A 23814-nucleotide genomic window follows, 5' to 3' on the forward strand; every position below is an offset into this window, starting at 1 on the left:
AGGAAAACAGAGCACCCAGAGGAAACCTATGCAAGCACGAGAGCATATGCAAACTCCACACAAAAAGGCCACACACAACCTTCTAGCTGTGAGGCAGCAGCAGTAACCACTACACCACCAAGAATTTGTCCAAACATATTTTTTTACTGACCAAAAACTCCAGATTTCACATTTGCTTTTGTTAGTCTCTTTATATTGATTAGTTTTTGTTGTTGTAATTCCTTTCCCACAGCCTGCATTGGCCTGTTTCTTTGGTGAAATGTTGATGTGAAATTGTAACATAAAACTGATATTGAAATATATTTTTCATAAAATCTACAAATAACAGCAGTGTATTAATTAGCAGGGAGGATAAATATGTATATGAAAATAAAAATGTAAGATGTTGGACAAACAATCTCCTCTGTTGAAGCAAATTTCCTGATAATGCAGACATATTTACATGTATTCATAAAATTACAGTATTTATATGTTAACAGATGCAAATATTTGTTTGGCAGTTCTTTGACTATGAAATAACAACCGGGAGCAGCTATGAGGCAAGTGAGATTAGTATAAAGACAGCAGTAGGTTTGAGAAGGTACCTTATTAGAAACTGTGGAGAGAGAGAGAAGGACTGACAGTGAGAGAGGTTAGTGAAACCTGAATTGTGGATTTTTCTTTCTTTATTTATTTTAGATGTAAAAGGACATATCTGTAGAAATTGTTGATCAGGATGTTTTGGTTTGAGTTGATTTTTGAAGAATATTTAAATTGATAGGAAGGAGAAACCAGAATGATGCTGTGGAGTCTGTTGTTTATGTCTCTGATAGGTGAGTATCCAACTTTATCCACAAACATCTCACTGATCTTTGAAGTGGCTGATAAAGCGAAGGAGATTTAAGGCAGATCAACAATGGGAATCATACATCAAATAAACATTTTCAGTGGGTTTATCTGTAAACAAAGTACTGTAGCTCCTAATTTCTGCTCTGCAGCATAAATATTATTTATAAAGGGGAAGTTTTGATAAACTATTAAAGAGTTTTCTGTTTTTATATCACGAGCTGTCAGCACCTTTGACATGACTAAAATAAAAAAGTTTAAATGGGATCAGGAAGCTTAACATAAACATAAAAAGTGAATATTATGTAATAATAATAACATCATAACAATATGTGAATCCTGTGCTGTTTTACATATTGCAGCAAATACACCGTTAGAAGGAAACAATAAAGGTAGGACGAAATCCATGTCGCTAAACTTTTTTCTCTTGAGACATGTCAACATAGTATTTCTAATAAAAGTCAGCATTTTTATGTGACTTGGATTTGTTTTTGTGTACAGCTGACTGCCCAGAAAACTTTACGCCAACGGGGAAAACATCTCAGTCTTCAAACTACACAGACCAGAAGCTTTCTTATTCCGCTGACAGAGCTGTCGATGGGAATAAAGAAACATGTGCTCACACCTTAGAAATCCTCTCCTCCTGGTGGTCAATTGACCTGCTGGGCATCTACAACATTTCCCGTATTAGTATATTTAACAAAGAACATAAGTATAGTGATATATCAGGTGCTCACATCTGCATTGGGAACTCTCGTGAGAACAACTTCACTGCCAACAGCATGTAATGTATATTTTCACGTTACCTTGATTCTTGCTGGGGAAGTTCGGCGGGGTGGGCGGTGGGTCTCCAAAAACGATTAAGACCCATGAATGAAAAAGTAGCTGGAATGCGCTTCTCCCTTAATCGCTGAAGCGGTTCAGCGGAGGTTGTTGCAACAGATCTGTCACCTCTTAAAGTGGGTCCGATCTGACCGAGTTCGTGCAGGCTGGGAGTGTTTCAGTTGGCGTCTGCTCCACTTCACACATTCTATCGTCTGTGGTTCTCCACTCTCCAAGTAATACGTTGCTAACCATTATTAGCCATATTTTACGTACTTATTCTTCCCCCCAACACTCACACACACAAACACACACACACATACACACAAACACACACACACACACACACACACGCTATAATAGATGTTCAGTCTGCAGTCCAATGTTAACCTTTTTCTCTTTTCCAGGTGCAGAAACATCACTGACTTCCACGAAGACCGTTACAATGACTTTTACTTCAATACGTCAGGTCGCTATATTACTGTGTCCTCACCGACCATAAAATATTTAGTTCTGTGTGACGTGAAGATCAGTGGCATAAAAAAAGGTAAATTAAATATTTTCATCCAGAAAACGAGGCTCTCTGTCAGTGCAATATACACATCCATAACTGACTGGTAGCCACCAATGAGTTAAGTGACAGGTTTATTTGAGGTTAAATGTAGACAAAATGTGTATTATTAAACACAACGTTGATTGATTAGACATGTAATGTTAGATTCTTGTTTTTCGACCGAACCCTTCTCAATATGGAGTTATAGTTTGCCTAAAATCATTCTCTTTTTTTTTAGATTCACCATTTAAGCTGATCAATGAGAAAAAGACATGGGAAGATGCCCTGAACCACTGCAGAGCTCAAAACATGGACCTGGCTTCCATCCTTGATGAAGAGACCAAGACTTTGGTTCAGCTGGAGGTCATGAACGCTAACTCTTCCTTTGTGTGGCTGGGCCTTCGCTACACCTGCACCCTGAATTTCTGGTTCTGGGTCGATGATCATTCATTAGGTTACAAGCACTGGGCTCCAAACCAACCCAGAGAAGACTGTGATGTGAGTGTTGCCATAGAGACAACAGGGGACCACCACTGGTACAGCAAGTCTGACAACGAATCATATAATTTTATCTGTGCAAGTTGAGATAAATCCATGTTTTGGTTCTCTCACTGTGTTTTGTTTTGACAATGACAGTGGAGGCCTTGTGTTGTGACAAACCCCTGTACTATATTTGTAGGTGATGATTTTAGCATCAGTTAATACATTGATGCACAGCATTTCCACTTTTAGTTGACATTAAACAACTTTTAACCAACTGCAATTGTCTGTTCAACTATTTACTTTTTTGCTCTCAATCTATTTAGGCCACTCTATCTTTGAAATACTTTGGCAATATATTAACAACATTATATAATTCATAATTGTGATTAATAATTGTTATTGTGGCGATTTGTATGACACTAAAATTATTGTTTGCTATTGTGAGGTTTTTACAATAAACTTTTGGATCTTTCAGCGTTATGAGATCTTTTCTTCTCTTGTTGAATGTTGGTCTTTACATGTGCTGTTTGCTGATAGACGCATTCTTTCAAAAATGTTTGGGATGGTTTTCAAATATACATAAACTGAAAGTATCTCTTTGCCATTCTTTTTAAAATATATTTCATTTAACTACATATATTTTGCAAACGTATGCATATAAAAACCTTGATAGCCTTTAATAAATATTTTATTTTAAATGCCATTTATTTGAATTTATTTCCTTTTAATGAATACAAACAACGTTCATCATGGGTCGGAACCTTTCTGCCCGGAACCTACGACAATCGACACATTTTTTTCGTGGAGTTTATAGTTGGGGACTGCGTAACCACGAGGATGTAAACAAACTGCATCCAAGATGCGGCGGGCTGGTTTATGAGACATGCCTTGCCGATGAAATTAGGAAAATAATCATCATTTGGGGTTAGGATGGAGATATTTGGAAGCACCTTTGACGACTCGGTGTTTTTGGAGGCGAGAGACCGAGTGTGTGTTTCTCTGTCTTCCTACAACGCAAAACTATGTGAACCGGAGGTGAGATTATTCGGTATTAACTCCACTGGTTAATCGTTATTACAGATGCGGTGTGAAAGGCAGTTTATTAATCTGGATATTAATCTGCAGGTTTAATGACTGACTAGAAGAACGTATTAATAAATAATGATATCTTATGCCAACGTTACCTAGCTAGCTGTAAGTCAGCCACGATGTTTGAGTTGTTAGATTTAAATCCACTTTTAATTACGAAACTAATTTTTTAAACGTATTTTTGCAATGAGAAGTGTATTATTTATTTATTTTATTAATAAACACCATAGTGAAATAATAACGGCGGAAATTTCGAACAACATTTTGCAGAATAACTTAATAGTTTATATCGACTTTAATGGGGTTTTTCTGCCATTTACATTTTTATTTAAGGAATAAATAAAGTTAGCAAATACGTCTCAAGATTACTAGATCAATTAATGTACATCCTTGACCACATACGTAACGTTAGGTTAGTAGATCGTATTTATATTTGGCCAACAAAGTTACGTTTTTCACCCTGACACTTATTTTCACTATAAATGCTTTTTAATGTGCGTTTAGGCTCAGTTAAATTGACACCTTTAAATTACTTTTGCTGAATGGTGATGTGTTTGTTTCTGGGCTTAGTCAAAGTTGTGCTGTGGTTGTGTACCACTGTAAAGGTCTCCACTACTCAGTAAACAGCTGACTGAAATCCTCATCTTTTCTCTTATTGTTTCTCTCTGCAGTGGTTTTGTGACAATGCTGCTCTTGATACAGAGGATTCTTTAGAGAAGCAGAAAGTTTATAAATTCAGAGGTGACTTGGCCATGAAACAGGGGAACTATCAGGTAAATAATTAAGTACTTTCAGACATACAATACAAATACAGTGTTGCTTTTGCACTGGGACTTTTCTGTAAATGTGTTGACACAAGCTAGTACTTCCAAAAATTTAATATAAAAACATTGCATCCAACAACACTACAAATGTAAAGTACTCACTTCTATAGAATACTTCAAGGCGAAAGCCATTAATTAAATGTTTATTTTAACAAAATTATAAAACTGAACTACTTTCATGTCAAAGTGAAAACAGATCTTTACAAAGTAATCTAAATATTAAAAATCACAAAAATACAAATAAATGATTGCAAACGTATTTACCCTGTGAAAGTTTTGTTAATTGCAGTGGATGTCAATCAATTCTTTGCAAAGATTATTAAATAGTAGATATCAGAGGATGGATACAAGAATATTTCATAGTCAAGAAATGTCTCTTTGAGTATAGTAAATTCATCATTATTACATGGAGGGACTATGGCAAGTTTGTAATCCTGCTTAGAACAGGTAATTTTCAAAAGACACGTGACTGTTCAAGGAAACTATCAAGAAATTACACCAGAAACCTATGACTGAGTTATAAACATCATCATCTAAATTGGGGGATTCTGTACAACTGTTGCCACAAAAGACATAATAATAGCAAATGAAAAGTGATAAAGTATTTCTTGTTTCATGTCCCCTGTGTAATATATTTATTGTAATAGTGTCTCACAAAGACATTTTATGGAAGCATAGGTGATACACATTGCACTAAAACTCCATATTAAATTGCAGAAATAGGAAATATAGTTTGAACATCAGTCTGTTGTATGTATTTTATTCATTCCACCATTCATTGTCCTTGCTGAATATAATGTTGAGAGGTCATACTTTGATTCATTATGTGCTGAATATAGGAAGCCTTGGAAGCATACAGCAGCTGTCTGGAGTGGATCGCCGACAACAACTTGACCATAAGGCGAGATGTGTTGGAGGGAATGGCCCGAAGCTGCACCAAACTCGGACAGAGAGACAAGGCACTGGAATTGGCCAACGTACTGGTAATTCCACTGTGAGCTTTTCCTGTTTTCTAGGGAGAACTGTACCAATCTGTACCAAAGATACTAGAGTACACATTTTCATTTTATTGGTCTCAATATTTAGGCAAAAAAAATGTAGGCAAGTTGTTTGTGGACCTTAGTTTCCCACCAGGGGATGATTCACACATTATTAGAAGGTTTTATTATGCTTAAAATGATCATTTAAATTTGATAAATCTTGATGAAATTTAATAAAGGGTTACATTTTCTTAGATGAACATACAAGAAGCTATTTGCATTTTTACACGCACTAAAATAACAGTAACTAATCAGTAAGCACTCAGGCTTAGACAGTGGCAGAATCCTCTATTAACTTATTCATCATCTTTCTTCAGAGTAAAGAAGCCTCCAACACCTGTCATCTAACTAGCCTGCTGCTGCTAAAGGTCAGCCTTAGCCAGAACACACATATAAACATTTTAAGGAACTATCAGCACAATTATTGGACAATTATTGACATATAAGTTTTTACTAAAGGTCAGCATCTACCAGCATTTTGGAGCCATACGATCAAAGATGATGTCTCTGCAGCAGCTGTGTAGTCTGCTGCCTTTCAACCCTTGGCACTGGTTCAACCTGGGCCAGATGTGTCTGCACCTGCTGGAGAGCAAAACAACCACAGGTAGGCTTGGCCTCGGATAACATCCATATTATTTTTTTAAAAGTCAATAATCCAGATGACTTATTGGTTGTCATTTGTTCTTGTGATCTGAAGTGTTATGCGAATCAGCCAGGGAGCTGAATGTTGGAGAGGCTGAGGAACAACAGGAGGAGGCAGCAGACCTTGATGAGGACACAATCTGGCTGAAAGCTTGCACTTGTTTCGTCAGGACAAGGTTCAGCATGTGATTGTTATCACTAAGCTCATGTGGACATAGTGCATTAAAAAAAAAAAAAAAAAATATATATATATATATATATATATATACATATAAGTTATATAATAATATATAAATGGTTGTGTATATGTATATCTATCTATTTCTTTTTATAATTTTCAGTGCCTTAATGTATCCCTCAGACTCCTGTTAAGAATCCTTCGGCAGCAGCAGTGTTCCTTTGTGCTACAGCGCAGTGAAAGTACCCTACAGACAACAGACGAGGCAATACAGCGGCTAAGTCCCAAAGAAAAAACACTACAGGCTCTCACTGAAGTGAGAAGACACTCCTGCTTTTGCATTTACATACTGTCAAGCTCTAAATTTTAAAGCGGATGAGGGTTAGACAGTGGACAGTTTTTGCCCGGTTTAATTTATCTTGCATCTTCTAGGTAATGTCAGAGGACCTGATCCCAGAGAAGATGAGGGAGGACTACCAGGACGGGGAAAGTCTGGCCAGTGTATGTGTGCAAAGCTTCAGAGACCGCTGGTGGAACAAGATTTTGCTGAATGGAGTGTTAGAGACTGATGCTGAAGGAAGTTGGAAGACAGGATGGAAATAATACCCACACTGATGCTTCTCTTGCAGCAAATAACAAATTGAAGGCCAGATGCAACTACTAAAACATAAGTGCACATTATGTCTTCTGCTCTGATATCACACATAGTACGTATTCATCACAACTAGAGATCAAAGGTTTCAATGTAATGCTTTTTAAAAAAGATATAATTTATTTAGAAGTATTAATTATATAGACAGATTCATGTCTTTGTGTAATTAAAGAATGCAGATTCTGTTCAGCATTAAGAAAAGAAACAGTGAAATGATGAAGAATTCAGGGAATCCTAAAATGTAAGATACACCTTAGCATATTGAGTAAACATTAAAATTTTGTATTTTCCATATAATGTGTTTGTCTTTGCAGTTGAAATATTGTCAATGTTTAAACCTGGTTTTAAAATGCATCCTGGGTGATCAGTTCACAAATGGACAGCTGAGACACGTCACTGTTTTTACCTGCCTTTATTCATACATCCCCATCAGACCACACACATACAGGTTATAGTAAACCTGTGTATTACATACATTTGGGTGTGAAAGTTTGCATCTACTTATTTTGAAATGTCGAGTAAAAAAAGACTTTTTTTTCATCACCATAATATTTAATTCACAGTTCCTTTAATCACAAATCAGTTAAAGTTAAATTAAAAAAAATAATTTATTAGGATGGATGCAAACTTTTGCACAATTTAATTTTCATAATATTATTAGGGTTAAGTTTGTACCTAACATAATGCACATTCATCTAGTACAAATGTTATCAGAAGTAACAAAAATGGACCAAGGGTGTATTAAAGATTTTATAGTAAAATAAATTACTATAATTTACTACTTTAAAAACAGTTGACATCCTATTTGATAAATTAAAAAAAACAATTTCTGATGAAAGAATGACGTTTCAAAATGCAAACTTTTCATTCTTTCTCGAAAGATATTTAGATCCCAACAAAGCCATTGCACAGGTGCATTTACTTAAAAACCGGATTACACGTCTTCTCTTAGGACACTTGTTTGAATATAATTTGCCCTATTCAAAGTTTTTCTTAAAACAGAATTCCCAACATGTTCCTACTTGAGCTGAAATCTATTAACTAATGACTGAAAAAACAAAATCAGTGGATATAGTAAAACTATCATTTACAATTTAAAATCTATAATGTATTAACAAACCCAAACCCCTGATTTCTTACCCAAATCAACATTTTATGTTTTTTTAACATAAAATCCAAATAATACACTGTACATGAGTAACCTTTTTTTCCAATCCTACCCAAAACACAGCTCAGTGCTCTACAGCAGCTCTTATGTGCCTTAATTTTTACATATACACATAAAATATTTACCTAATCTACTTCCTGTGTATGTGGGTGGTAAAAAATTTCTCAGTTGGGGTATGTTTCTGTCAGATTGTGGTTATGTTTGGATTAAGTCCACTTGTGCGTCTCTCAGTCAAGCTCTTGCTCCTTTGTAATAATGTCATGTTACTATGAAACGGCCCCCAGCTAAGCTGTCCACCCATCATCTTCCCCATTCTGTAGGTGGTGTCAAACGAGCTGGTGCGAGCCAATGGTCTGGGTCTAGCAGCGTGACTCTGGGGCACCCTGTTTAGCTTTGGAGAGGGTTTCACTTGATGGGAGGTGTGGGGCTGTAGATGCAGCATGGCTCTTCCACCTGGTAGGAACGGCTTAGTGTCTGTCTGGAGCTGCAACTTAAAATGATGTCCAATGACTGTCGACTTAAAACCTGGACCATCTGTGCTTAGGTGCAAAGGAGGGGGTGGCTGTCCATGCCTCTTGAATGCCAGAGACGACTCTTTAGTTTCTAAACCAGAAGCATATCCTCCCGAATTGCGAAAATGCGACAGCGGTTTGAAATGATCAGATGGAAGTTCCATCTTTGCTTTTAAGTTTAGTGAGTAATTCCATTGTCCTCCTGGTGTGTTTAGGCTTGTACCGTTGCCTGAAGGCTTCCTGAGTGGCCCGGTTATGGGGTTTTCAGTGTCCAGAGGGTTTGACTTCTGAATCCCTGGATTCTTTTCAGCTTTGGTGCTTACGGTCAGGCTGTCAAGCTGCGACTGAACACTTGAGATGTGGGTCTGACCCAGAGGGTTTGAATGATTCTGGAGGTGGTTTTGATTCCTTTCCAAGGATTCCACATATCTTTGTGCATCATGCAGGGTGGAGATACTACCAGCTGTATGCTTTGGCCTTTCCATACACACATCATGTTGTGTTCCTGGTGAAGCCATGGGCTTTGGGTGCAGCTGTGGAGGTTTAGTATGATTTTGTGAGGCTATACCTGCTCTGTGCGGGTCCCCAACTTTGCTGTGCTCCAGTTCCGGGCCCCGTTGACTTGAGAGCAGTGGCTTTTTTGCATTTGTCTCAGAATTTACAACATCTTCAGCCCAAGTTCCATGGCACATTGCTTTAGTCTGGCTCGAATTTGACTTAATGTTTTGGGGTGTATGTGATGTGGGGTAAAGAGCCAGAGTGTGAGGCACGGTGATAAAAGTGACAAAACCAGGGACTGGTTTGGAGCTGAAGTAGAGTCTGTGGAATTCCTGATGGAAAGGTGTGATGGCCCTGCCCTTTACAAAAATGACAAGACTACGATGGACTAGCCAAGACAGCCAGGAGAAACTGCAGAGACAACACACACAAATATTGGTCTTTCTGTTGTTTTGAGGGCTGTACACTGAACCACACACACAAATAAACATTAATTTGTGTGCATTTTAGCTTTAAAACAATTAACCAAAACGGAGATAAAGAGGACACAGACATTCATACACAACAGATACACACTAGCATTCAGTGAATAAATACATTGATAAAAAAGTTGGATTTAATTGTGTGTTCTTGAGGCTAAACATCGTATGTGTAGGCTCGACTGTGTGTGTACCTGTATGAGCCAGTCAGAACCTCAGTCCAGTCAGTGATGATAAAACTCTCAGCAATCTGACCTGTCAACTTCCTGCCTGTCTTGGCACAGTAGGTCTGTCCATCAACACTGCGTACTAACAGTTTCTGTACACAAACGCACACAGGGGAAAGCAGTTAGTTGCATAATGTGTGTTCAGGAAGTTTGTCAGACTGCTATGTGATGGCAGCAGGAAAGTAAAGACTTGTAAAAATGTATAATAATGCAAAATATAGATTATTTTCTACTGTACAATAGTAGCCATTTCTTTACGATGTGCATCACAACATTGGCCTCTGATACACCAATGCAGCTGTCACTGCCACTGGGAAAATCTAAACGTCACACGATTTTGCTAACATGAACTACTGGTAGCAATTTATTTCAGAAAACATTGTGGGCTTTTCATTAACATTGTAGGTCAGCTTGTGAAAAAAAAAGCAACATGCGCAGTGGCCAAGGTACTTTCCATTTAAGAATGTGTGTAGTGTTTGCATGCAGCAACCAGAAATCTGTGCCATGGGCTGCTGCAGCAGGAAAACTGTGGTTTACAGTGACATCACCAACAAACCTAAGCTAAAATACGCACGTATGATCTGTGTCAACCTCAACTGATGTCACGTCCACTGTGAAAAACAAACCCTTGTCTTGCTAGTTGTAGTTGCTTATGCAGCTTTGTGTAAATTTACTGTAACAATAAAAATAGAGACAAGGAGCAATGTAGGTAGAACGGTAGGCGGATGGAAAGAGGACGATAAACAAACTCACTGGAAAGTTTTTGCTGTTTAGTTTAAGGTCCTGCCACATTCTGACAAACAAGTTCAGGTTGAGATGATCCAGCAGCAAATAAACAGACACATTCCTCTTCCTGCTCGCCTCTAGAAGATCACAGAGCAGCTCGACATCACTGAAGCTGTCCATCACTATAGCCAGAGCCTACACACACACACACACACACACAAGCCTCCATGTCACTTTCCATATTACCACACAAATGTCTCTCTGTCTCACGCTCACACACACACCTTCTTACCACGTTAGCCTTTCTGATGAATTCTCTGACCAGGTCTTTCATCCCAGCTGACCTGCTTTTACACTGGAAATAAATCTGAAAGCTGGGCCGATCCAGGATAGAATCAGTCCACCTAACATCTAATAGGGACAAAAAGATAAAAAGATCAATCATGGATTTGCTAACAAATTACTTTGCATGGTTCTGAAATCTCAAACAATTAATATTGTACTTCAGTAAAAGTCTTTCATGACAATTATTTGTTTCCATAATGTTTTTTGAATCTAGATCTTAACCTGCCACAGATGAATCGTTGTCTATGGACAGTGCGGGACAACATGTACCAGACCAAGAACCAGAAGACAAACTCTCAAAGTCTTTGCCATCCTCATCAGATGCACCAGTTACCTCTGTATAACACACCATAACCACAACCATTAGGTTATGATTTAAAAAAAAAAGAAAAACACACACACCATAATCATATTTTTAAATCTTATGAATCAGTATACACAAAAATGTTAAAATCTTTCCTACCTGTGTGGCCATCTCTTCCATTTTCCAGGATGTAATTCTTTTCCAGCTCTGACAGAAAGTCCACTTCTTCCTCTGTTTTCAGGACCTCACGATATCCCTCCAAGCCCCTGCTGAGCAGGCAGTCGACTGCCAGTCGACTGCTCTCATTGTGGCTTAGGTCTAATGCAGACAATAACTCATTGTAATAAGATGATGGGACACGGAGGTCTTGAACCCGTCGCCTCATCTTTCCAAGTTTAGACCTCCTGTACGCCAGCACACTACTGGCATCCATCGTTTTAACTTGGTTTGAAAATTGAGTAACTGATAAGCTGATGCTGCTGCTGAGCAAGTGTCAAAGCCAGAATGAGATGGTTACTACTTTTTGTGACATCTCGGTTGAGGAAGATTTAAAGATATAGACACGAACGAAGACTCGCCCCCGCCCGGGGCAAAACAGGTGGTTGAGCGAGTAGAGCTGGCAGGCAATTACTAAGAGCAAATGCCATGTTGTTAGAAGTTTATGTGACCTTTCAGAATCCAATCCAGGATGTAAAGGCAGAATAAAAAAGAGATTTATTTTCATGTAGAAATGTAGCAAATATTCATAAAGCACTCTGTGTGTTGTGTACCCAGAACAAAAACGCCTTTGACTCTTTTTGGAGTTTTCCTAACCAGGTGTTGAAAGAGTTGTTTGTGAGCACAGATAAAAAGTTGGAAGGATAAAAATGCATGAGTGACACGAATGAATATTGATGTCATTTCAGCTCATGTCAAAAAGCACCTGTATGCTAAAATGACTAACAGCAAGGACAAAAAGTTGGAGGCACACCCAGACAGGGGAGCAAAGAGCACAAGTACACAGGTCCTCATGTGGTTTGCAGTAATTACAGCAGAATTCCATCCGATTTGCCTTCTGCCTCTTCAATTTTCATAAATCAACTTGTCTACACAAGCGGAAACTGATAAACACCCTAAAAATCTCCACAAAACACTGCGCTGTGCATTGCCATTTTCACTTCCAGAGAAATTACTGCCACGATCAATATACCAACAATAAAAAAAACAAAACAAGGGATGCATTCTTTCAAAACAGGAAAGAGACTGAAAGGGGGTTTAAAATGTTTTATCCAAAACAAGTTTTAAATAAGACAAATCATATAAAATTCACCAAAATAAAAACTGTGTATGTTACACATATGCAACTCAACATGAATTGATAATAAATATAGAGGAATACCAGGCTAGTTTTCCTAAGACTGTCAAAATGTTGGCATGCAGCCAGGTGTTCTCCTCTATCAGAGTCATAGTTGCTGTTGTAGATTGGTTGAGAGATAAGAACATGTTATTCTGACACTAAAGTAGTTTGTGTTCACTGGGAGACAGAAGACAGTGTGTGGAAAGACTGTGAGGAGGCAGACGAGCCCTCTATGGCCCTGGCTGCCAGCTTCTGTCTCAGTTCCCTGATTTCCTTGAGTAGTTCTCTCTCGCTGCGGTCCAGCTGAGCTCGTCCTCTGTCCAGAGAGACTGACATAAGAAAAAAAAAAGACAAGCAGGAACATTACTGACAGAAAATCCTAAAAAAATAAAATAAAGGTAATTTAAATGCAAAAGAAAATACATTTCTAAATGCATTTTTAAGAAAACCTTCAATGATGTTTCTCATCATGGTGTGATATTTTTTCTTAATATTCACACTGTTGTCTCTACAATTTATTATTACCTTGATGGGGAGAATTTGGGCAACATGCAAATGTGCCACAGATCACAAACATGTCACACTGCTACAACACATCTACAGTCTTTATCTTCTCTTTTCCACATGAATAAACATTTTAGCGCAACCCTAAAAATAGCTACTTACAGTTTGTGGATGTGCTCTCAGGAGGAGAACTGCCGTTCAGACACACCATTTTGGGTTCTGCCTGCCTCAGGGTGGTGGCAACAGGTGGTTTGACTGCTGGGCCAGCACTGTTGCTGCTGTCATAAGCAGCAGGTTTGTAAGGAAGTCCTCTGAGACAATCTGGTGACCTCATCCTCATCTGTCTCTGGACGTCTGACGTCAAAGCAAAAACAATTAACATATACATGTTTGGATAATAGACAGTTCAGCTCAAAGGCACAAACAAAACTGGTGTGTGGAATAATACCTGTGTCTGCTGAGGACAAGGGCTGTCGTTGCTCCTGTAGCTGGGCTCTGGCACTCATCACTTCATCCCACTGAACATTAAATAATCATTGAATCATCTGTCTGTCCTTCCAATCCAAGGAATTAGTATTTAAGACCTTTAGACTAATTTGATCTGTAAGATCTATTTTGTCGTATTGGTTTAAAACATGGCATAAAAACCTATATAAATGATGTCATAATAATTTCTTATGTAACAGACAAGCTAGCATGTCATGTAAACTAACACGCTGACAAATACACTACTGTTGTCACCTTTCTTCCTGCCACATCTCTCTGGATGTCAGCCAGTCTCTCCTCCTTTGCCAGAGTTTGCCTGTGAAGCTTTGCCAATCTCTCCCTCTTCCTCTCATGCTCAGCGTCAACCTGTTGCAGGCGCTCTGCCACCTCTCTTTGCCAGTCTGACTCCAAACCCAGCTGGCATGCCTCCGCCAGGGACTCCTCCAGGGCCTGCGTATGAAGAAAGTTAGCAGATACAAGGGTAGCAGATCAAACATGGCAGGATTAGTGATTGGATTAACGTGTGGCTTTTGATAGTTTCTTGTAAAGCCAGAAGGATAAACAAGTGCATCAAGATCAAGTGCTGGCATATGTTAAAGTTATAAGCTCAGGTCCATACTGGCATGTTTCACTTACTTGCATTTTTGTCTCTGTGCTGTGCAGCAGTTCATAGCTTTCCTTTCTTTCTTCTCCTTCTTTTTCTGCCTTCCTCATCCTCATCTCCACCTCCTCTTCTACCTTTCGTCCCACACGTTCCTGCTCCTGTAACAGATGCTGAAGGAAGGAAAGATGTAACAGTCAGGTATCAAAATAATCATCAGGGTAACTGCCTCTTTACTTGCCTTTTGGTCTCCACAATGGATCATCTAGTGTGCGCATTGATTTGACACAGGTTTTACACTGGCTGACATTCCTAATACAATCCTAGCCAATTTACCAGGCTTGACACTGACAATCAGAACGCACTGCAACTGACTTGCACAACTTGAGCGGCTGGGCTTTAAAGTAGCTTAGATGTTCAGTGTCTTGTCAAGGGACACTTCAGCATATTGCCAGGACAAGATGGGCCGTGAACCACTGACCTGTCAATAGACCTCCCTACATACTGAGCCACTGTCAGCCCCACCTCCATATTTATTCGTTTGTGAAACTGTTTTGTTGTGTACAGTTGGGAAGGGCTCCAGCACTCACAGCTACGCCTCTTTACTCACGATAAGAGCTATCCACTTACCCATATTCTGATTACTGCAATGTCCTGTTAATGGGCTTAACTGTAAGCACAATCGAAGCCTTGCAAATGATCCAAAATGCGGCCGCATGCCTCATCTTTAATCAGCCAAAAAGGACTCACGTCACGCCACCCTTCAGATCTCTACACTGGCTTCCTGTAGCTGCCCGCATCAGGTTCAAAGCTCTGTCTCTCACCCACAGGGTGATCACCTCAAAAGCTCCTGCTTAACTCAACTCCCTCATTCAGGTCTACAATCCCTTCCGTCTGCTGTGCTCTGCCAATGAGTGATGTGTGGTGGTCCCAGCACGGCACAGAAGACACCAAGCAAAACTCTTCAGCTCAGTGATCCCACGATGGTGGAACGAGCTACCAAACTCTGCACGCTCAGCAAACTCACTCCCAATACTCAAAAAACTGCTGAAAACAGAACTCAAACGTAAACACTTCTGATACGATTTTGCTTTGAGGTTTTCTCCTCGACTTACACTATTTGCATGCCTTGTACCTCATTTGTAAGTCGCTTTGGATAAAAGCGTCTGCTTAGTGTAACGTAAAGTAATGTACCTTGGCACTTGAGATTGAACACTGCTCGCGCACACACACACAATGTATTTATATAACATGCAACAGTAGGCTGTACAGCGACCTGCTAAACAGAAAAATACCCTTTTTTGTCAAAGTGAAACAAAACATCTACAAAATGTTTTATTAATATATGTGAAGTCACAAAAGCTGACATATTATTGCTGTAAAACATGTGCGGTGCCAATTCTTAAAGATTTATTATATTACAGTTGCAAATGGCTGTTTGTTGATGGCTGACATTATCTACAGTAGGCACCAATGTTAAAAAACAAAAAGGCAAAAAGATAATTACAGTTTGAAAATTTAAATAAAGAATGGAAGATGTTCCTCACCTGTTCAAGTCGTCTCTTCTGAGCCTCCAGCTCCATCTGTCTGATTTCAAGATCCTGCACTGCTGCAGCTGTTTCTCGCTCCCGAAGATCCATCTGTCAGAACATACGTCATCACCTGTATGTGTGCATTTTGTAGGAAACGGCTGGTAGTTGAGATGAAATGGACTCATGCAGAGCTATGGCCCAGGATTTCCAAAACAATTTAATTCTGCTTTACTAGCAGAATCAAGTTGAAGTGCTGCATGCGTGTAAACATACGTGTTTTTTAATAAATTACTTAAAACAGTCAGATGGTGACAGAATTGTTGCTTGCTGTTACACACTAACAAAAGATCTGTGTCTGTGGGCTTTAAGTGTTTTCCAAGAGCCATGTCTCAGTATCTAATTTGAACTCTTTTAAAATGTTGTCATTCCCATCCAGTATTCCCGTCTTTATTGCTTTTATTTCTTTCATAAAACATCGAAAACAAAACAAAAACAAAAACAAATGACTAAATTCAACAGGCATTTTGTTTTATGACCTACACACTGTCAATACCTTCCTACTGATCTCCTGGTCCAATCTTTTTATTTGTGAGGCTCTCAGGTCTTGCTGGTGTTTCAGGAAGCGTCGTCTAGTTGTATCCAGCAACTGTAACTCCTTCACTTTCAGCTCTCTCTTCATGGCTACCAACCTACAGAGGACAAGAGAGCATCAGCAAACAATTATTTCTCCCCCTTCATAACTGAATTTTAAATCCTTTCTGTTCTGTGCATTTACTTTGCTCTCTGCTCTGTTAGTTTTTCCTCCTCTTGTGCCAGAATGTTTCTACGCTGCTCCTCTGCCTTCTGCAGCAGCTCCTGTGTTCAAAGCAAAGTACAACTATTCAGTTTACTTAATTTCCATGTGATGATTGTGTGTTATATAAAAGGCAAATTATATGAACAAACCAACAGTTTATACAATGATTAAATCTATCTAAATTAATTCTGAAAACAAATCCACCTGCTGAGTGTAATAGGCCTCCTCTTCAGCTTGGCGACGCACAAAATCTGCACGAAGTGCTGATACCTCCTGTCTGTTTACACAACACATACACACTTACATTTAATGCATTTCATGACTCACTTTAAATTTCCTGAGCCCTACTTGGGATTTATCTATAACCTCACCTCTCACGCAGATACTCCATTTCCTGTAATCGTATCTTCTCTCTCTCCTGGCTCTGATATTCCACGATGAATTCTGGATAGTGGTTGAACACGGGGTACTGGCCCTTGGTCAGTGGTGTAAAGTCTGCCAGCATAGTCTTTGGATGGATGTCAGATGGTGTGCTGCTCATCAACCGGTAGGCCTCCTTTATCATGGCTCCCGTGTCCAGGTTGTTACGATGGTGAAAAAAATACTGAGGAAGAGGGAAACGGGAGAGATGAGATAGGAGAGGAGTTTACAGACCGTGGGACTGATTTGTTTTAGAGGAGACAATTAGAAAAGAGAAGATGCGGTAGTTACCTCAAAGTCTTGTTTCTGGGAGCAAAGCAGTAGAGGCTCACGGCAGCAAGTGATGTAGGCCACACACGCCATGATCAGGAATGATGGATGGTTAGAGAAAATGTTGTCAAAAAGTCTGAGCCATTCATCACGAGTCAAAACCTCTGAGAATAAGGTCTCCAAAAGGGGCCACACGTAAAGCTAGGAAACACAGAGATCCACAATAAACTGTGTAAACTTTAAGCAGGGCAGAGACAAATGCTCACATGGATGTTCATCTAACCTCTCATCCTCATATTGTCCTAGTGTGTGGAGATGGAGAGCTCCTACCTGTGAAGTGATGCCACAGTCCACCAGGTGCTGCAGCACCTCCTTGTCATGATGAGCCAGAACATTTTCCACCATGCTCAGGATGTTCAGGGGAGGGTTGGGGAAATACTCAAACCAATGCTGGCACCAGTTCACTGTAAAACAGCAGCTGAATCAATCAAACTGAGAAATGCTTATTAAACTGATAACAAATTGATTTTTTCTTGAGATATTGACAGATCTAAAAACAAAAATAAAAAACTTTCAGTAAAGACATCGAATGTGCTGAAAAATGTTTTAAAAAGTGATTATGTTTTAATGAGCAACACTGAGAAAAAACATGTACCTATGACAGTGGCCACCACCTCAAAGCAGACCATCGGATTATTTGGGAAAAGCTTGACAAAGGGGAAAGCCACAAGGGGAAGGTACTCAACCTCTCCAAAGATGGCTGCCCAGTGAGCTAAAGCAGACAAAACCCTTTGGATGGAGAAAAAGAAGACATGCCTAACAGGTTCTTACAATTTCAAAGCAGTGAAAAGCCTCAAACTTTAGTTTTGTCAAAATTCTCTGATCATGTTGGGTGTAAACTGTGTGACTCTGTGGATACCTCTGCAGTCCCCTTTGTAGCTTGTGGTTTTTGATAGGGTATTTATCATGCAAAGTGGTGTAGGCTGAATGCAGGCCTTTATCAGTTAGACTGCTGTATGCTGCATGGTTCTCTGGGAGACAAAACAAAGAACGCCACACAAACATCCTGCAAAACACACACACACAGAGTTGGAATGCATTTTACATGCTACATGAGTGAATCTATCTCCAGTGAAAGCATTTTTTTACCTGTACTTAGCAGGATATTCCCCAAATGCTTTGAGCAGAGCCACTAGTCTCTTCTTGTTTAAACCAGCTGGTAGTTCATTCTACTCAAAGAGAGACATAAAACCTGAACATTCATTTATTAAATCATGTATTCATTGCATTATGAAAATACAAAATAATCAAATGCAGTGGAAAAAAAGAAGCCACCGAGGTAGGAGATGGCTGCTTTCGGGTCCTACCTCTTTATCATCAGCTACAGACCAAGGAGGAGGTCTAAGTATTTTCGCTGCCCGCATGCCTGAAAACTTAGCTGGTCTCTGAACAACCTCTGAACTGACCTTGACCTTTAGGTTTGACAGATCCTGATCAGCTTCACCACCTACAACTACTCCCAGCTTTGAGGGAGGAGGCTGTGAGTGAGAGAGAGACATACACATAGTGAACCCAAACAAAGCAATATCCTCATTACTGTCAGATCACGTGACCTTTGCCACCTTGTGCACTGTTAGTTTCTTAACTGGTGGTTACCTTGTTTAATTCCTGTGTGAGATTATGGACACTGTAAATATTGATGCTGCCATTATCCATGATGGCCACAACATATCTGCCATTAGGACTGACTGCCACAGCAGTGATGGCGTTCTCGTGGGAACCCATGTGGAAAAGCAACTTGCAAGTGTGAATGTTGATGAACCGCATAATGCCGTCCTGACTCAATACGCCAAGTGTCTAAAAAAAGATAAAGAAATGGTTTTAACTCTTGGAGAAAGGTACAAATCAAACACAACATCTAACTTGATCCTAAGTATGATTCTACTAGTCCGTCACATTTGCCTTCTTGTTTAAGTTCATTAGTTGTTTCCAACAAACTTTTCTTTTTAAAACAGAAGAATTTAAAAAAAAGAGGGACAAGCGATGAAGGCAAGTCTCATGCTGAAAACTTAAAAAGTTAAGCAACAACTTTTAATCAACATTTGCACTATACTAATTTACTGCATCCTCCAGCATCCTCTGGTCCTGCTATGCGAGTACCTGGCTGGCTCCTCCATCAAAGCTGTCTGGCAGGAACTCCAGCTGCCTGACAGTTCGCACCTGCGTGGGCATCTGAATCACCCTGATGAGCTGTTTGCTGTCCAGACACCACAGGTGCAGCAGGTTGGAGCGCCCCCCTGCTACAAGGCTCTTACTATCACTGTCAACACAAATCAAGCATTTCAATACACATAGCATTGTGATCCACATGTAATTTGCCTTTTATTATAAGGTGTACTGTGAGGTAGTCATGAAGTTATATGCAGAAGAGATTCATAATCACTAAGCTAGTTAGTGGCTTTAACTTGGGAGGCCCACCGTGTGACAGCAAAGGCCTTGTAAGAGATTTTGGGTCCACAGTCAGGGACAGGGAGCTGGTACTTGCAGAATAGTGTGTCACTCTCCCAAGCAAAGATTGAGTCATCACTGAAACAGCTGAGGATGGTGTTACTGAGAGGCAGAAAAAACACCTGCAACACAAACAATAGTATGCCATGGCCATGGTAACAATGAGGAAAAACAGAAAATGTACACAATCTATTTAACAAATATAGTATATTTTTACAATGGATCTAAAAACCTATTAGAGAAACCAGCACCTTGACATGACGGAAAGCTATTTTCATAAAGGGCGAAACCACTAAATGCAAATGCAATTTTCACTTTGGATATCTGGACGTTTACCTTCTGTATGCCAACAGATTGTCTGATATTTAACTTCCTTTTCCTCTGAAATGTATCTAGGTCCCAGAGCTGAGCTGTGTCTGAGGATGTGGTGATAGCATAGCGGCCTGAGCTGTGAACAGAGATGGATGAAACCGCTCCATCGTGACCTCGCATCCAACTGACCAGCTGCTTTGTGTCTATGCAAATAAATACAAAGCAAATAGTAGAGAACAGGTTCATTTATATCACAATGTAATGGTGAGTGATGGATACAATAGGATGGATACCCTTCCTCTCTGCTCTACAATAAAGTAACCTCCTCTACAATAAAGTAACTTCCTCCTTTATGTGGATTTAACAATCCTACCTTTGTCAAAGCACTTGATGGTGTAGTCAGAAAGGGCAACAAGAAATTCTGTAGTTCTACGAAGGCTAAAAGCAAGAGCAGTGCAGGCCTGTCCTGTCTTCTGCACCAGACGGAATCTGTCTCAAAAAATAAAAACGTAAATGTAAAGAGAATTTAAAAAATTAAATAAAACACCTCATCAATAAGAAACCTTGCTACGTTTAAGGTAAGTATAACTTTGGCATCACACTCTACTCAAATTGAAAGGAGACTTCCTGTCAGTGATTAGATTTAACGGGAAATATGGACAAAGTATTATTTGTAAGCAGAACATAAAATTTGTACCACAATTAGCAAATATAACAAAGCACATAATCTTAATAAAATACACTAGTGCATCTCAATAAATTTGAATATCATTGAAAAGTCAATTAATTTCACTAATTCAATTCAAACAATTTAACTAGTATATTATATAGATTCATTACAATCAGAGTGATATATTTCAAGTGTTTATTTCTTTTAATTTAGATAATTACAGCTAATGAAAACCCAAAATTCAGTATTTTAGAAAATTGGAATATTGTGAAAAAGGTCTATACTGTAGATTCATGGTGTCGCATCTAGTTTAATACTGTTTAAGGGCAAAACACAGTTTCACCTATCAAAGCATGTACTTGCACTTTCTCTTCAGAATTCAGTACAAAAATCAGCTAATTAACCCAAAACACAAAAATAAGCCTTTACGTTTTCTGTCAGTCTAGTTCAGAACGCTACACAATAACGGGGAAGACTGACTGACTGACTTGACAGATGTCGCAAAGCCAGTCATTGGCATTCACTGGGAGGGTAATTCTATATTATAAGTCCTTATTTATCGGTCTTATGTAATATTCTAATTCTCTGAGATACTAAATTTTGTGTTTTAATTAGCAGTAAGACATAATCATCATAATTAAAAGAAATAAATGCTTGAAATCGCTCACTCTCTGTAATGAATCTATGTAATATACAAGTTTCACCTTTTGAATTGAATTACGGAAATAAATAAACTTTTTGACGATATTCTAATTCACTGAGATGCACCTGTAGGTGATAAAGCCTTGGACCAATATAAAATTATTCCTGTGCAGGCATCACCTGTTTCTACTGATTTCAAAAACATAAATGTTGCCATGGTGATCTCCAGCCAGGAAGGAATCTCCTGTAGTGTCAAAGGCAACATGGAGGAAGCGCACCGTCTTGGCCTGGTGAGCCGTGCGGCTCACTGTCACCAACACACTGAGGGAAACAAACAACACAGACGACAGGGTAAAAACACAGTCCAACAGTAGAGATCCAAATCTCTGTGAGTAATGGCTGCTCTCTAGTGGTTACAGCGTCCATGATTAGAGACTGCTCAGCTACACAAGGTAATTTCTCACTTAACCTACTGTAACAACTGCGATTACTTATCCATTCAGAAATTAGATTTAAGCAAATAATTGTGTAATATTAGGTTGCACACCAACTGAAACTGAAAGTTTTATTTTTTTCAATAAACAGTGAAATGATGTAATTTTCTGGACTTGAATTGTATATCTTAGTGTTTTACCTTCCACAACCTAGATTTGACTGAACACTTCATGAAGGCCAAATGTTATAATATCCAAGTGATATCCAGGTACTAATTAGAATATATTCTGATATTTTTCCTCACTGCTTCCCAAAAGCATCATACCACCAACAGGCCATATACGAAGGTTATTGATGCTTTTTACTGATCTGAACTTGAGAGATAGTTTATAATGTGGGTGATAGTATATATTTATTGCTACATTTTAATCGTTTCTCTCCTATCTAAAGTCAGCAATACCTGTTCTCTGTGGGATTTAAAAAAAAAAAATCACAAAGTTAGACCACAACAACAATCGGAAGTCGCATCCTAGGTAACGCATAACGTTAACTTATTATCCCGCTTGTTGGGATAAGTTACCATTCATGGATTCACTAGTGATTGTCGTGCAACAGTTTTTAACTAAACACCCAGCACGTTAGAAAAGATTTTAAGGATTCATTTAGAGTTAGAATTACATGCTAAAAGACATTTTACAGCATAATCAAAATACATTTTACTGCTTGCAGCAAGAGTAACTAATGTCAGTCAGGCTAGTCATTTTAAACATACCCCTTGCCTGCTGTCGGTTTTCGATGCCAGATTTTCCCCTCTTCTTTGCTTCTCATGTCTGTCACTTCCATGGTAACGGCGTAGGTTAAAACCTATAGTATGAGCTTCATTCATAGAGGAGAATATCCCCCTATTTATTGCCCCGTTGCTGCCAAAGTTTACTGTCACAGCGGCATTTAGCTAACCTCGGCTAACCCCTTTAAAGGCGGAGCTAACAGCGCGAAATTTGAAAGCGCACCATTGAGAACATGTGTCCAAAATGTCCCGCTACTTACTACATAGATTGTTAATCTGTTTGTCTCCTAATGGTGAATGCGTAAAACATCCACGAAGAAAGGTGTGGAAAAAGTAGTGTGCACGGCGTTTAGCGTTACTTTACTTTCTGCTAACAATCCCACAATGCAACGCTCCCTGTTTGGAAACTGTGTGACGCGCTGACATCATTTGGGATTTTCAGAGTTTAATAGTGATATTATAATTCAGACGTGAACCAAATGACACCAGTGGCAGCACAAAATATGTATTTTGATCAACTGTTTAATCGCTTGTTTCAACCATTTACATGTAATGCTACAGATTTGGCCAGAAGGTGTCGCTGTTTTAACTGGGTCAAATGCTTGTGAATGCTGAAGCATTTTAAACACTATTGCGATCTATTGATTCACTGCTTCAGAAAGCTTTAGGTTTTCCGCCAAAGATAAAGTTAACTTTATCCCAGCGCAGATCTACTAAAAACACCGCTGCACAAGAGCTACAGGTGAAACAGGAGAAGAAACACCTGTATTTGTGCCGTCCTGCCTGTGATTTCTTTCAGAGAACACGGTGGCAGTATCCTTTTGACACAAAAATGTCAAAAGGATATAATGAGACAGGTATTGCATGTTCAAAAAATGAACAAACATGTTTTAAAACAAAACTTGGATAAAAAACGGTTTTACTATTTAGTGTAGCCTTTTTTCAGTACCAATATATGTTTTTTTAATGCCAATACCACTTTTTTCAATACAATTGCATCAATGTGAACATTTTATTTTCCATGCTAAAAATGAAAATGACCGTTTTAGTGCAGACACGCCTCTTTCACTTGCTGGCTGCCTCTGGATGGTCAAGTGGGAGCTTTCGCAAATTTCACAGGAAGTGCTACAGTGATGCAAAACAAAAGC

The 23814-nt window shown here is 39.0% G+C and overlaps 4 protein-coding genes across 5 annotated transcripts; 2 read left to right on the forward strand and 2 right to left on the reverse strand.

Annotated features, from left to right (window-relative positions):
* The first annotated feature begins 595 nt into the window (after positions 1–595).
* Positions 596–3271, forward strand: LOC137130495 (fucolectin-4-like). Its single transcript, XM_067510727.1, has 6 exons — positions 596–631; positions 761–812; positions 1188–1217; positions 1327–1609; positions 2055–2194; positions 2439–3271. The coding sequence occupies exons 2-6, from the start codon at positions 776–778 to the stop codon at positions 2783–2785; spliced, it is 837 nt and encodes a 278-aa protein (XP_067366828.1). The 5' UTR covers positions 596–631; positions 761–775; the 3' UTR covers positions 2786–3271.
* Positions 3272–3495: 224 nt separating this feature from the next.
* Positions 3496–7392, forward strand: zgc:101716 (uncharacterized protein LOC492784 homolog). Of its 2 annotated transcripts, XM_067511273.1 has the most exons (8): positions 3496–3718; positions 4444–4545; positions 5436–5579; positions 5954–6004; positions 6096–6240; positions 6334–6454; positions 6640–6772; positions 6889–7392. In XM_067511273.1, the coding sequence occupies exons 1-8, from the start codon at positions 3614–3616 to the stop codon at positions 7057–7059; spliced, it is 972 nt and encodes a 323-aa protein (XP_067367374.1). In that variant the 5' UTR covers positions 3496–3613; the 3' UTR covers positions 7060–7392. The 2 variants fall into 2 exon arrangements, with proteins under 2 accessions (XP_067367374.1, XP_067367375.1); XM_067511274.1 differs by lacking the exon at positions 5954–6004.
* Positions 7393–7395: 3 nt separating this feature from the next.
* Positions 7396–11152, reverse strand: LOC137130754 (protein FAM83D-like). Its single transcript, XM_067511272.1, has 3 exons — positions 10746–11152; positions 9960–10084; positions 7396–9697 (listed from the first exon to the last, which is right to left on the reverse strand). The coding sequence occupies exons 1-3, from the start codon at positions 10896–10898 to the stop codon at positions 8461–8463; spliced, it is 1515 nt and encodes a 504-aa protein (XP_067367373.1). The 5' UTR covers positions 10899–11152; the 3' UTR covers positions 7396–8460.
* A 1444-nt stretch (positions 11153–12596) lies between these two features.
* Positions 12597–23064, reverse strand: tbc1d31 (TBC1 domain family, member 31). Its single transcript, XM_067511271.1, has 23 exons — positions 22652–23064; positions 21625–21765; positions 20506–20621; positions 20157–20335; positions 19791–19942; positions 19473–19632; positions 18969–19169; positions 18680–18850; positions 18462–18541; positions 18232–18378; positions 17968–18101; positions 17643–17776; positions 17334–17513; positions 16994–17226; positions 16827–16899; positions 16602–16681; positions 16380–16515; positions 15842–15934; positions 14330–14467; positions 13949–14143; positions 13656–13725; positions 13370–13561; positions 12597–13032 (listed from the first exon to the last, which is right to left on the reverse strand). Exons 1-23 carry the CDS (start codon positions 22720–22722, stop codon positions 12878–12880), a joined length of 3231 nt encoding a protein of 1076 aa, XP_067367372.1. The 5' UTR covers positions 22723–23064; the 3' UTR covers positions 12597–12877.
* Between the last annotated feature and the right edge of the window lie 750 nt (positions 23065–23814).

The sequence above is a fragment of the Channa argus genome, chromosome 7, assembly GCF_033026475.1.
Source record: "Channa argus isolate prfri chromosome 7, Channa argus male v1.0, whole genome shotgun sequence".
Lineage (NCBI taxonomy): Eukaryota > Metazoa > Chordata > Actinopteri > Anabantiformes > Channidae > Channa > Channa argus.